General features: G+C 40.2%; 1 protein-coding gene across 9 annotated transcripts in view; it reads left to right on the forward strand.

Annotated features, from left to right (window-relative positions):
• Nucleotides 1–7,705, forward strand: part of LOC131529120 (cation channel sperm-associated auxiliary subunit gamma-like) — a 36,490-nt gene extending 28,785 nt beyond the window's left edge. For 6 of the 9 annotated variants that reach the window (XM_058758663.1, XM_058758655.1, XM_058758665.1 and 3 more), the window contains one exon: nt 3,087–3,310. In XM_058758663.1, coding sequence (XP_058614646.1) covers nt 3,087–3,185 — 99 coding nt within the window. In that variant the 3' untranslated portion in view covers nt 3,186–3,310. Of the gene's footprint in view, nt 1–3,086; nt 3,311–7,230; nt 7,468–7,508 lie in introns of those variants that run through there. The other 3 variants (XM_058758659.1, XM_058758658.1, XM_058758656.1) reach the window with 3 other exon arrangements.
• The last annotated feature ends 7,505 nt before the right edge of the window (nt 7,706–15,210 follow it).

Here is a 15,210-nt window from a genome sequence, read left to right on the forward strand (position 1 = left end):
CAGATGTTGCTGTTCATTCCGGGTATGAGTTCGCAGCCGTTGTGGATCTTGGGATGTAGCTGGAGGATTTCACAGAGATGGGCTCTGGACATGGGATTATGGAGGGATTGATTCGTGGGCAAGTCATGGTGGAGTGAGCGACTGACCTGCAAACCGCACACAAAATGTTCCTGCAGCCTAGGAACACCCTGCTGTGGAGATCTGGATCGAGTGCGCCCCAGTAAGGGCACTGGTTCCATTGTGCAACTCGAACTGCGCATTTTGCGGAAAGTTTGTGGGACGTGAAAAAATGCCCCCCTCCATAGGACAACGCGAGGTCGGCTATGATTGCCAGGTAGTCATTGAGTTTGCGTCGCCTGTGAGGGAAGGCTGAACGAATGATCTCCGTGAATTGGCTGAAAGTAATGGAGAACTCAGAAAAAGAAAGAATTCGAGATGAAAGGGGGTTTGGGTTCTTTAACGTGACTGAAAAATCTCCGCAGTCTATCTGCCGGTTAGAGTCAGAAGTGGGCAGGAGAGAAAGTAGTGAGGAGAGATCGACATCCGCACCTGCTAATATCTGCGATCGGATGTTGTGAGCCACTTGGGGAGGTTCAGAGGCGATGGCGTTTGGTGGGACGGGCTGTAGCGTTTGGACCAATCAGACACACATTTAGTCATTATACTTAATGAATAATCCAGGAAACCCTCTCATTCCACAAACAAACTATGAGGGTCTATGGACCCTTCTCTTGAAAGAGCACCCTAGAGGGCTCAGTTACCAGGGAAACCATCTGATAAGACTGTTTAATTGCTCAAAAGTATGTGAGATGCGAAGTGCAGTAAGAACAGACCCTTCTGAGACCCACTCAATGCCCATAAAAACAGAACTTTCCTCCTTTTCATTTATAGACAAACCTTTCTATGAATGAACATGCATCCCAGGACATTGTGTGTATGATTTTTTCTCTTGCATTGTATTTTGTTGTATTCATGCTTTATGAATGAAGTATTAGTTAATGTAACCCCAACTACAGTGAGGAAAATAAGTATTTGAACACCCTGCTATTTTGCAAGTTCTCCCACTTAGAAATCATGGAGGGGTCTGAAATTGTCATCGTAGGTTCATGTCCACTATGAGAGACATAATCTAAAAAAAAAAAAATCCAGAAATCACAATGTATGATTTTTTAACTATTTATTTGTATGATACAGCTGCAAATAAGTATTTGAACACCTGAGAAAATCAATGTTAATATTTGGTACAGTAACCTTTGTTTGCAATTACAGAGGTCAAACGTTTCCTGTAGTTTTTCACACACTGCAGGAGGGATTTTGGCCCACTCCTCCACACAGATCTTCTCTAGATCAGTCAGGTTTCTGGCCTGTCGCTGAGAAACACGGAGTTTGAGCTCCTCCAAAGATTCTCTATTGGGTTTAGGTCTGAGACTGGCTAGGCCACGCCAGAACCTTGATATGCTTCTTACAGAGCCACTCCTTGGTTATCCTGGCTGTGTGCTTCGGGTCATTGTCATGTTGGAAGACCCAGCCTCAACCCATCTTCAATGCTCTAACTGAGGGAAGGAGGTTGTTCCCCAAAATCTCGCAATACATGGCCCCGGTCATCCTCTCAATACAGTGCAGTCGCCTGTCCCATGTGCAGAAAAACACCCCAAAGATGATGCTACCACCCCATGCTTCACAGTAGGGATGGTGTTCTTGGGATGGTATTCATCATTCTTCTTCCTCCAAACACGTTTAGTGGAATTATGACCAAAAAGTTCTATTTTGGTCTCATCTGACCACATGACTTTCTCTCATGACTCCTCTGGATCATCCAAATGGTCATTGGCAAACTTAAGTCGGGCCTGGACATGTGCTGGTTTAAGCAGGGGAACCTTCCGTGCCATGCATGATTTCAAACCATGACGTCTTAGTGTATTACCAACAGTAACCTTGGAAACGGTGGTCCCAGCTCTTTTCAGGTCATTGACCAGCTCCTCCCGTGTAGTTCTCATTGAGACCCCACGAGGTGAGATCTTGCATGGAGCCCCAGTCCGAGGGAGATTGACAGTCATGTTTAGCTTCTTCCATTTTCTAATGATTGCTCCAACAGTGGACCTTTTTTCACCAAGCTGCTTGGCAATTTCCCTGTAGCCCTTTCCAGCCTTGTGGAGGTGTACAATTTTGTCTCTAGTGTCTTTGGACAGCTCAATGGTCTTGGCCATGTTAGTAGTTGGATTCTTACTGATTGTATGGAGTGGACAGGTGTCTTTATGCAGCTAACGACCTCAAACAGGTGCATCTAATTTAGGATAATAAATGGAGTGGAGGTGGACATTTTAAAGGCAGACTAACAGGTCTTTGAGGGTCAGAATTCTAGCTGATAGACAGGTGTTCAAATACTTATTTGCAGCTGTATCATACAAATAAATAGTTAAAAAATCATACATTGTGATTTCTGGATTTTTTTTTTTTTTTAGATTATGTCTCTCACAGTGGACATGCACCTACGATGACAATTTCAGACCCCTCCATGATTTCTAAGTGGGAGAACTTGCAAAATAGTAGGGTGTTCAAATACTTATTTTCCTCACTGTATATCGTGTCTCCTACCAAATTAATGCTCATTTGATGACGGACACTTTGGTGTACATCTCCTCCTCATAGAATGCCATGTGTGTTTGTAATTTAATCAAAGTATAGACTGCCAGAGCCATTCGAACCATGCTCTCAGACAAAGGGTCATAAAACCCCCCAATATTTCCAGCCTCCCGCTTGGAAATTCAGCCTTTCTCATTGGTCAAGCCCATCCTGAAAGGTGTGACTCTTCCCTGACTTTAAAGGGCTCACGCACAGGTCCGCCCCTCTCTTCTGCAAAATCTTCCGACTGCTGCCCGTGTGGTTGGACTCATGGAGCGCCTAAGCCGGTGCGGGCGCGCCCGGCAGGCCCCAACATATAGAGCCGCGTGCAATACCCCCAAGCCTGGGTAGATGGCTCTTGACCACAAAGAGTCAGACTAATACTACATTCATCTTCAATCAACCCTGGAATTCGCCATCATGGAAATGCCCTCACTCAGACATTTCTCTCTCTCCGCTCCCAGCAGTCTCTGGATCTTCATCTCTGGACTGCGGCCTGCAGTTCCACTGCGGCCCACAGGGCCAGTGGGCCCCATTTTACACCCAGCCATGTGTTTACTTAGGAGAGAAGACTCTCTCAACCCCAACAGAGTCAAGAACAACCTCTGAGTTTCAAGAGATTGCAACTTCGGCCATCGAATGGAACCATCCAGACCCTCTTCAGAGGCTTCATGAGATTCTCGTTCCACAGCCAAGTCAAATGCAAGTTTCGTTCTTTTCACCACACAGAGGTTTGTTGTAAGCTATCGTATACTGTGCTTTGAATTAGAGACTGATGGTTCTTTCAGATGGTCAACACAGCTACATTTCCCCTGTTTCTGTCTGGTTTCATTCATCCAGTCTCACTTACCCTTCCCATGTACCATGTATGTGTGATTTGTGTGTGTGTGTGTGTGTGTATATATATATATATATATATATATATGTATATGTGTGTTTGTTTAGACTAGTTATGTTTGTGATTTAGTTAATAAAACTTTGTGCACAATACATATAAGTATTCATTTCTGAATACTTCAATTTAATGATTTTGATCTTGTTACATGCTCTGAGTAGTACTGTACCTTAAAAGGGTATTTCTCTTACCCTGGAAATTAAGATTTCTTTTAATAAATAATCAATACTGAGCTTTCGCTAGACAACCTGGTCAATTGATTGTACCGCAAATTCTGCTTTATCAAGTTAATTCTATTAACTTAACCAAATAGTATAATTAATTATAAAGAGTTATGATTAATTATTAATATTTCCCCCTTGAGCTAATTTGCTACAGGGCATTGGTGTTGCGGTGAAGAGCGAGTATTGTGGTTTCGCTTAGAGGAGAGGGCTGGGGGCGGGGCTGTGTTTGACAGCACGTGCGGCCAAGCACTTGCTTGGGATGCGAGCCCTGAGCTGGAAGGGGTGGGCTGCGGGCCTGAGTGAGCCGGCCATTGCGGCCAGGCGCTTGCTTGAGCTGTGAGCTCTGCGCTAAAAGGGGTGGGCAGCGGGGCTGAGATTTGGGGCCGCGGTTTGATACCCGCAGAGAGCTGGGCTTTGCGGTATGTCAGCTGTATTTATACCTGTGCGTTGATTAACTTGAGTGCGTTCCTCTTGTGTTAATTAGGCTAAGTATCTGACGTGCTCCTCCCGAACTTTAATAAAACATAATAAGAAATTATATGTGCGATGCAGCACCTATCAAACAACAAGGCCCCTGGGTTTGACTGTATCCAAGCGGAACTGCTGAGGCCAATTCCACCTGCAGCCATTAAAGTAATTTGCCAAAAGGTCTGGGAAATCAGGAAGTGGCCAAAATATTGGAAAAGGTCAGTTTTTATAGCAATACCAAAGAAAGGTGATGCAAGGAATTATAGCCTTGATCCCTCACATAAGTAAAATCCTTTTAAAAATCATTCTGCAACGCCTATTCCCAATCATAGAAACAGAACTACTTGATTTGCAGGCTGGTTTCCACCGAGGTCATGGCACACGTGACCACATAGCAAATTTGCGATGGATCATTGAAAAATGCAATGAATTTCAAAAAGTTATCTATATGTGTTTCACTGACTACAGTAAGGCCTTTGATTGTGTTGAACATGATAAGCTATGGAAGGTACTTTAAAAATTGTGAATATCACCTCATCTGACCCAGTTGATAAGATCGCTTTACACAGATCAAGAAGCCGTTGTTCGAACACAGTATGGCGACACATAATTTGCAGGCTGCATATGAACTAAAATGCACTTTTAACATACTATCTTTATAATTAAAAAATGTATTTAGCTACCACTTGTAGTACACTTGAGTGTACTAGTGTATGAAAGATGGGTTCAAGTGTACTATAAATGGTAACTAAGTACATTTTTTAAACACAAAGATAGTATGTTAAAAACGTATTTTAGTTCATATTCATGGTGTCTCAAAATAGCACAGTTGAGTACACTTAGATGATCTTAAGTTTAACAGCAAGAGTTTCCAATAGAGAGGTTCTGAAGCATATTAAACCAGAGATGTCACTGGAAGGCAAAATTACAAAACTGCGTCTTACCTTTTTCGGCCATGTGATGTGAACTGCTTCACTAGAACATGAAATGATGCTTGGCATAGTTAGCGGAAAAAGGAAAAGAGGCCGCCAAAAAACACGTTGGCTTGATATCATTAGAAGTGACACAGACTTAGGCATTGAACAACTGAAAAAGAAAGTAGAAGATCGGAAAGCATGGCAAGAGTTGGCCCATTGGATCACCAAGAGTCGGACAGGACTGAATGGCTAATCATCATCATTGTGTGAATAAAATGTAATCATGTAATCTATAAAAAGTAACTGTAGTCTGATTACGAATATTTTAAAATGTGATTTATTTTAATTACAAGTACTTAATTTTTGGTATCTGATTAAGTAATCCAGATTACATGTAATCAGTTACTACCTAGCTCTTCTTAGGTATGACCATCAGACTGAAATTAGAGATAAAGCTAGACATTATATTTTAATCAAAGGACAAATTGAGGATGCTCCAGGTAAATTGATCAATGTTTATGTTCCCCCGGGTTGCAAATTTAAATTCTATCAAAACATCTTTAATATCATCTCAACTGAGACACAAGGAACCTTCATTTCTGGGTGAGATTTTAATATAACCCTCAACTCAAAAAAATGATACCTCTAAACTGACAGAGATATCTATAACTCCTTTAGCAAAGAAACTCAAAGCTCTGTAAGAAATCTTGGACTGATAGCCCTTTGGAGAGACTTCTTCTCCAAAGGACGAGACTATACCCATTACTCCCACCCATATTCAGAATACTCAATAATAGACTACTTATTTATGTTAAGTAAAGACAGACATAAGATAATTAAATGTAACACAGGAACAATGGACTTATCTGACCATGCACCTGTACATGCCTCAGTGAGTTTAAATAGAATTCATATTAATACATTATGGAGATCTAATTTAGTTTATGTTGCATAATCATGACTTGTTTAGGCACAAAATGATTTAGTGGAGATATTATCTGCATTTAGGGCTAATACTGTCAGTAAGGTCATTTCCAATTTCCATTGTCTTCAAATTATAGACCAGATTCTACCTCCTCGGTCAGAATTAAATGGGAAGGAAGGAAACAGGATTATAACAGAAGAGGCTTGGTTAAAACGTAATTCCCAATGGGAAACCACAGGCTCACACCAGTGGAGGTTATTTGCCTGGAAAAATGTAATTTGTTTTTTATTTCCCCGCACAAATGTGCCATAGTGAAATAGGATCTGGATCCCAGCCATGGAGACTAATTCTGAAGTAGAAAATCATCACCATACTCTGGTCATGTCCACTTATTCACCTATTTTTGGAAAGACATGCATGATAGGACATTAGAGGCCATGTTTCATGTGTTATATTTGGGGAACCTGGATATGCATGAAACAAATTATACATATGGAGAATATTTCTGGTTGCAACTAAAAAAGCTATTTCTTGTAAATGGCTTCAACATATTGAAACACATTGAAATATATAAGATGGAAACCCTTACCTTTTCTTTAAAATAAAAAAAAAAACAATAAAGTGCAAAGAATATTTGGAGATATAATAAAAAAAAACTCTTTCTCCTTACTTATTCCTTCCCTTGCTAGCATGTAATTATTTAAACAATGCCTGAGACTTGGTGTTACAAGCACTTCCTTTGTCGGATTGCCTCTTCAAGATGAATCGCTTCATGTGTTCCCCAAATTGTAAGTCGCTTTGGATAAAAGCGTCTGCAAAATGACTAAATGTAAATGTAAATAATGACATAATAGATATCATCATAGATTAGTATTGTAAATTTGACCATGTAGCTGTGCAACACTGTACCTTACCCTGCTTTCATATTTATTATGTTTTTGTTCTTTCTCCTTTTTACTGAATGTAATTTTCTTTTCTTTATTTCTTTATAATTCTGTATTATATCTTTGACTCCCATGACAGAGAAAAAAAAAATCCAATTCAATTCAATTAAAAAAAAAAAAAAAACAGGAATGATTCTGTAAAACTGTTTTTTGTTTGTTTGTTTTGTTTTGTAATACAATCCCATCAACACTAGTGATGAATTTAATTGTTCTATTACCTGTTCTTCTATTTCAGGTGACTGTGGCTTGCTTTGTTGGTGTGATGGTATCGTCTCGTTCTTTTCTTTAGCTGTTTCATTTGTTTTAGTATGTCATGGTTAATTTTTGTTTTTGTTTAAATGTCTGTATAAAGTTTAATTTGTATAGTTCTGCTTTTCTGTCCAGTGTTCCCACATTTTTTAGTATTCAAGAAGTAGTTGCAATAATGCTACTGATTAAAAATAATAAAATGGTAAATTAAAAATATACATAATGCTCATCTGAACTGTCCCTTTTCATTCTTTTTGGATCAAGATTTGAGATGTGTGGGTCAGGACATGCTGTGCAGCTGAGAAACATGGTTTAAGAGGAAAGTATGGGCAAGGCACATCTGAGCTGGGGATGACCTGTCAGTGCAAGACAGCTCTGAAACAACCCAGGCTAAAAATGTACTGAATGGCCTGTTGTGTCTCAAGAAACAGCTGTACTCGACTCTGCCATGATCAGAGTTGTATATCTCATCATGTTCATGGAAAGGAGGAGTCTCTTTTAAGGTGGTTATTTAATAAGGTTTCTCATCTGGTTTTGTTTAATTGATTTCCATTTCAACAGACCTAATGAACTTTTGTCACCTGCGGTTCAGTCAACACAAGAGCTCAAACATACCTACAACATAATTCAGAGTAAAACCAAATATGGCAGCTTAAATAAATTTCCCATTTTAGCCAAATTAGCTGTAACAAGGGAGGCAACAATGGAGTTGGGGTCCAAATGCAGGCTTTATTCAACAAGGCGTAGTCATACAGGCAGGGTCCAGTAACAGCAAACAGTTATATCCAAGGCAGAGGCAAAAGAGTAATCCAGACAACAGGCAATAGTGAGGGCAGGCAGTAAACAATCTGAATCAAGGAAGCAGTCCAGGCTCAAAAACACTTAAGGCAAGGTAAAACTAGGAAACTCGGAAAACAAGGAACACACAGGAAACTTGGAAAATATTCAGTCACCAGTGAAGACAGAGGCCGTTTCTCAAACGGAGGGCTGCATCCTCCGGAGGTCGCATTTGTAGGCTGCATACGTCATAAAGATGATCTTATTTTAGAATATTAACAGTTATAAATTTGACCATTATTCTTAGTTAAGTGTAAATTGTTGTAATATGCTTTTGAATCGCAAATGTAATGCTCAGTTAACTGAAATAAACCAGGCTTGATGACGTATGCAGCCTACAAATGCGACCTCCGGAGGATGTAGCCTTCCGTTTGAAAAACAGCCAGAGAGTGAGTGTGCTACTTTTAAAGTCCTTCTAATGTGAGACAGCTGTGAACTGATGAGATCTGATGAGAGGCAGGTGATGCAATTGATGAGTCCGTGCAAAGGATAATGGGAAATGGAGTCCTGGGTAAAGTGGCAAGAGTCTGGAGTGGAGTGCTCTCTCCAGCTGGAGATCGTGACGTTAGCCATGTTCTCTACCCTGAAAAATTGTTTCAGCATTTTGCCTAGATCTCATTGGACAAATAAAGAGAAGCAGTCTGTTGACACCAAGATTAATAAATGTTGTAAAAGTACTGGCTGGTGAAACATGAAAAATATCATACATCTTATATAGCCTTATGTCAGATGCTTTTAGAGGGATCTATTTTTTGTCTAGAGGACAACTGAATGTAACAACTGGTTGACTTTCCCCTACTAAAAAAACATTACAATCTTTGTGCTCAATATACATAATTATTTTTCAACAGTTTCACAACAGATGGGAGACTTAAACTTGAGTATGTGATGGTAGTGGGGCAGTCATGGCTTAATGGATAGAGAGTTGGACTTGTAACCCGAAGGTTGTGGGTTTGAGTCTCAGGTCTGGCAGGAAATGTCGGTGGGGGGAGTAAATAAGCAGTGCTCTCTCCACTCTCAATACCACGACTGAGGTGAGACCCTTGAGCAAGGCACTGAACCCCCAACTGCTCCGTGTGTGTGTTCACTATTGTGTGTGTGCAGTTGGATGGGTTAAACGCAGAGCACAAATTCTGAGTATGGGTCACCATCCTTGGCCACACGTCACTTCACTTTGTAGGGAATCAAGGGTGAGACACTATAATGCTACACAAATATATGTGCTTATCGTCACTTAATATTACTATTTTTATTTTATTATTAATATTAAACACAATCTGTGTAAAGTATGCAGAACTCAAACTCTGTCATCTAATTGAACTTCGGTTTCTCTATGGCTGGGATCTGCAACCCAGTTGCTGGAGAGCTACCATCCTGCTGACTTCAGTTCCAACCCTGCTCTAACCCACCTGTAATTACCCTGAACAGATTGTCTTAATATTGGGAAATGAGAGGGTCTGTATTACTTACTGTTGGAAAAGCATAACGGCTAACTTGGCTCATGTGAGGCACCTCAGTCAATCATACAATGGCTGTGGCCAGTTTTCACAGTTCTACGACAGTCAGTTACAGTTTACGTTGCATAAAAAGAGCATGAATTGCTGGTCACTGCAATTTAAGATTAGGTTTTATTGTGTTCATTTAAAAAAAGAAAATAGCATGATTGGGCATACATGCATAACACATAGTATTCACTAAAAACTTAATGTATTTGTTGAAATCTGGAAGCTACGCATAGAATACCTTTTTATTTATTAAAATATTTTTTGCCTTTATTCATTAAAATGTTAAATCATCATCATACACAGCAGTCACAAATCATTACATTTCAAGTCTATTGATTGAAATTTTAAAGGAGCAGAAAGACCATTTTATTTTCATTAAACACAATGTAATACAATCGTTTAAATAATTCATGTACATTATTCAATAAAATTATTTTGGCATGTGGATCGCATAACATCTAAGACTAATTCTAAGTCTAACAGGTAATTCTAAGTTTAGTTTGAGGAAAACCTGAAAACCAAAGAAAGAAAACATCGATATTTTTAAACACACACAGTATTACATATCTTTTATTAAATAGTGATGTGACACATATTTGCTGATAATGCCTTAAACAGGCTTGGGAGGTTTACTTTAAAAACATTCTGTTACAGATACAAATTACTTGATGGAAAAAAAGTATTCAGTAACAATTCAAGCACCACAATATGAAAGTAGTGTAATCTGATTACTTTTGCGTTACTTCAAGGCACATATGTAAATATAGTCAAGTAAAAGCTGTTATCAAAATATATATTATGGATATGATGCAAAATATGAAATATTTAAAAAAATGCAATGTAGTTTTAACCATGCTGCAACTAAATGTTCTGCTCATAAAACCAGAACACAACAGAAATTCTAAACACTTGAAATCTCAATCACATTATGTAGTCCTTATGCCACTCAGGTTTAGATCTCATACGTAGCTGTTTTGGAGGGGTATTCAAAGCAAGCTGATTAAAGGTTGGCGTAGTGGTTTGTGCCATGGTTGGTCTACAGTCCTGACCTCCACTCTCAGTGTGTGGTAGTCCATCTCTTCCCAATGCTTAGCAGAAAGGTGTTTGGTTCTATATGCTCTTCCACAGTTAAGAGGGCAGAGAATTTATGGTGTGCTTTAGGAACTAAGTGACAAATTCTGACCCTCACTTTCTCTCTTTGAGCAAAAGATGGAGTATGTGCATGCTGCTTAGTGTCAGTGTACTGCTTCATCTTGGCTTGTTTCTTTTCCACAGTGTCATGGACACGTGTTTGGCACATGAGCAACAGGCAAAATGTCCAGTTTTGTTCGCATTTTATGGCAATAGAGCAGTTCATAAGGTCAGGTTGAGGTAGTGCCATGCGGTGTAGCATGATACACTTGAAGCCAGTTAGTCACCGCCTCCTTCCATGGCTGCGATTGCTGTTGATGTGCAGCCTTTCAGGGCACGATGGAACCTCTCGACTGCTCCATTGGCTGTAGGGTATTACACGGATGTCTTGTGGTGCAATACACCCCTAGTCTGCAGAAATTCACCAAAAGTAGCTGATGTAAACTGTGTTCCGTTATCAGTGACAATGTCTCTGGACTCCCATAATGGCTGAAAATGGTAGTCAGTAGTCAAGAGTCTAAGATAGTGTTGGTCATGGCAGATGGGCTCTGGCCACTTTGAATAGTAGACAGTTAGAGTCACAGCATCCTGACAAGCAGGAATACTATAAAAACACAAGAAATAGTGACTGGTCTGTCTCTTTTAAGTAAAGGAAACCATTCACGTTCGTTACCAATCACCTATACCCTTCAATATACCAGGACAACGAAACAACATTTTAGAGGAAGCACACTGCAGTGAATCAGAGTTACCAAACATCAGCACTCAATCCCCAATCCAAACTCCGAATATTATAAATAAAAGACACAAATATTAACCACATCAACAAAGACTACAATAGTCTACCAGACTATTAAACTCACAACCAATCCACTTTCAATAACGTAAGCAGTTAGTCAGCGCTCTGTTTGCCCATAGGACAGGCGTTCTCAACTCTTGCCATCAAGGTCTGCTTTCCTGCATAGTTTAGCTCAAACCCCAATCAAACACACCTGAACAAGCCAATCAAGTTCTTCAGGATTGCTAGAAAGTCACAGGCAGGGGAGTTTGATCAAGGTTGGAGCTAAACTCTGCATGAAAGTATATCTTGAGGGCCAGAGTTGAGAACCACTGCAACAGTAAATATTAGTGATGCTAGCTGTGACAACCTCTGAGCCATGTGGCAAATTAAAAAAAAATAATAATAAAACACTATTTTCATTTGTAGGAAACAAAAAGGACAGGATTGATCAGGCTCTCATGAATGTGATTATCCAAGACTCAAAGCCTTTCATCATTGATTCTGAAATTGTGTCAGCCTTTTGCATCCTACATGCATTCTGCCATCAAGGCAAACTTTGAAGTCAATGATGGAGACAGTTTACGGAGGAGAAAGAGAAGGCTAAAGTAGTCCTGAGGGCTACAGCTGTGACCTTAACTTCAGATATTTGGACATCGATCCATATGGATTCTTATTAGCAGTCACCTGCCATTTTATTGACAGTAAATAACAGCTTGCTTTGGTATTGCTGGGAGTAGGAAAATTACCTGCGTTGCGTACAGCAGCAAACATTGCTGCAGTTAAGAAATCGTTCATGGAGGAATGGGGAATTAAATCTAAGATTAGTTGTCACTGATGCAGCTGTCAATAGGATTGCATGTGCCAACAGTTTACAGCTTAGACATAGCATTTGCATAGCCCATGCACTAAACTTAACTTTAGTGACTACAGTTATTGACTTCCCAGGGCTTCAATACGCAAGGAGCAAGGCAAGGAAGACTGTTGCATATTTTAGAACAAGCACTGTAGTAAAGGAGCGAGTTGCAAGTTTCTAGCAAGAGATAGGCAGACCTTCTCGTAGATTACAGCAGAAAGATGACGCTAGAACAGCACATTTGACATGCTGTCTAGACTGCATGAACAGCATCAACCAGTTAGTGCTGCACTGGTGTCACGGACTACAAAATTGACAAAATGTCTGAGTACATTGGTGTATTGTCTCCACTGAAAAAGGCAATTGTTGAACATTCAACATAAAAAAAAATAAATAAAAAAAAAGTCTCTGCAAGCTCATTCCCCTCATCCACATGTTGAGGCATGCTAGTACAACAAAGCAGTAAGGAGTGACTGATCAGAAGGCAACACAGTTGTTGCAGAGAGCTCTGCAACAACCTCTTCAGACTTATGTCTGAGAGGTAGGCTCATTATGAGACATCAAGCCAAATGACCCTTGCCACTGTCCTGGATCCCTGTTTTAAACTTAAATAGACCTCTGGCAAACAGTCTGGTGTGCTGGCTGGCTTGAAACAGACTGCCAGAATGGACACATTACTCAATCCTGGGTCTAAAGCGGACTCATTGAATTTTGGTGTTGGAGCGGACTCTTAGCTAAACTCTGGGGCTGGAACAGGCTTGACTGGGACAGACTCGTAAGTCACAGGAAGAGTAAGTGGTCTTTTGGGACTAACTTGACTGAGTAGAAGGGTGTAGTAGAGAATATATTCTTCTAAAGTGCACCTATTCACACCCCATGGCATCTAAGAGTATAAAGTTTCAGCCAGACCTCTATGAAAAATGTCCATCAGCAAATCCTCTGTGTATACGGTTATAGCCAGTTCCAGCGAAGTAGTAGGCACATGGTTGATGTTCCAGGATAACAGGCAAGTAATACAAGGTGAGTAGTGTAGACAAATACAGGGAGTCCAGGAGAGTAAGTAGAAGAAATCAGTCCTTTTATAACAACAAGGCCAGACAAACTATTTGAATGAAGTGCAGGTCAATATAGAGCTGATGATGAAAGTGATGGCTGACAGCTGTGTGTATTAATAAGGGTGTGCAGGTGATGGCCAGAGAGGGTTATGGGAAATGTAGTGCTGTTGAGGTGACAAGCATACTGACTGGAGAATGGGATTGTGACTATTTAAATACTTATAAAATTGGGTCTATATTTTTTCTGCTTTATTTTGATAAATGTGACAAGGTTGTTGTTAGCTAGCCTCCCAGCCATCTAAGGCAGTTATATAATGTACACTGATAATCAATAATGTTGATGCAAAAGAACCCAACATTATTAGTTTTAACTCTTATCTTAAACCTCTCGTATCTCAAGTTGTTCCTGCATTTTCCAGAGAAGTCTCCAGTGTGAAGTTAAAAGGGAAGTACAGATACATTGCTTCAACAAGTACTTCCGGTAATCAATTCTGCTGTGATAATGGCCTATTGTTCCTTTTTTTTCCGTCTCAATTCTTCCTCTTGGGTTTCAATGACATGTTTGGTTTTTAATGCAGCAGCACATGCAATAAGTGCAGCTTTCTCTGTCTATGCCTGAATACAGGCAGGTGCAATGGATGCACTCCTACTGCTGCGTGAACTTTGTTTACTACATTTGGAGGCAGCATAAGACACATTTGAGATGCTGTCTCCAGGACCAACGTCAACATATTCATCACTCACAGAGGTTTTCTGATGTTTTGCTGTCTGATAACCACTATTGGGTATTATCTTTGCTTTAAACATTTTGTTTTTCATTAACAGGTTACAAAATTAACAAGGACCCATGGGCTTCCTTAGCCTCTGAACATACCTTTTTAAAGTTTTCAAAGGCTGCATATGCCTCAGGTTCGTATTCTTTGTCGTCATATATTAATCATTCTTCTTTTTTTTTTTTCCACTAAAGCTTTAGCTGTTAATTCAACAGGTATTTTCCCTCCTTATATAACAATAGCAACATCAATATGGCCATTATAAATGTTGCAACAACAAACGTACCTACAATCCAATCGATCAGGCCTGTCCTATAATGTCCAGATGAGCACATAGCATAAGTCCAACAACAAATTCAAAAAGCAGGAAAAAATATAATCCAAACAAATCCGCCAAGTTGAATCCAGCCCTTATATCCAGATATGGCACTCGACACGCTTTTTGATGAGGATTACGGTGCGAGTGATGTTTGTTAGCATGATACCAAAGTCGAAAGCTACTTCAGTGAACCATGCATCTCCATGAACCAGGATACTTTACTATGGTGGAAGGTAAGTAAGAATCGCTGAGCATCCTTGCCCAGTGGTACCTGCCACAGCCATGTCACCCTGCAGCCCAATACTGGTTGCCCACTGAAGCTAAGCAGGGTTGAGCCTGGTCATTAGCTGGATGGGAGACCTCGTGGGAAAACTAGGTTGCTGCTGGAAGAAGTGTTAGTGAGGTCAGCAGGGGGTGGGTCCTAATGGAGACACTATACTGTCAAAAAGCACCGTCTTTTGGAATGAGACGTTAAGCCGAGGTCCTGACTCTCTGTGGTCATTAAAAATCTCATTGCACTTCCCGTAAAGAGTAGGGCCAAATTGCTGCCACTGGCCCTTATCAATCATGGCCTCCTATAATCCCCATTCATTGAATTCACTTTCTCTCCTCTCCACCTGTAGCTGGTGTGTGGTGAGTGCACTGGCGGTGTTGTACTGTGGCAGCCGTATAATAAAAACACAGTTTACATGGTTTAGTAGGCTATTGCAGA

Source organism: Onychostoma macrolepis, chromosome 21 (genome assembly GCF_012432095.1).
Source record: "Onychostoma macrolepis isolate SWU-2019 chromosome 21, ASM1243209v1, whole genome shotgun sequence".
Taxonomy (NCBI): domain Eukaryota; kingdom Metazoa; phylum Chordata; class Actinopteri; order Cypriniformes; family Cyprinidae; genus Onychostoma; species Onychostoma macrolepis.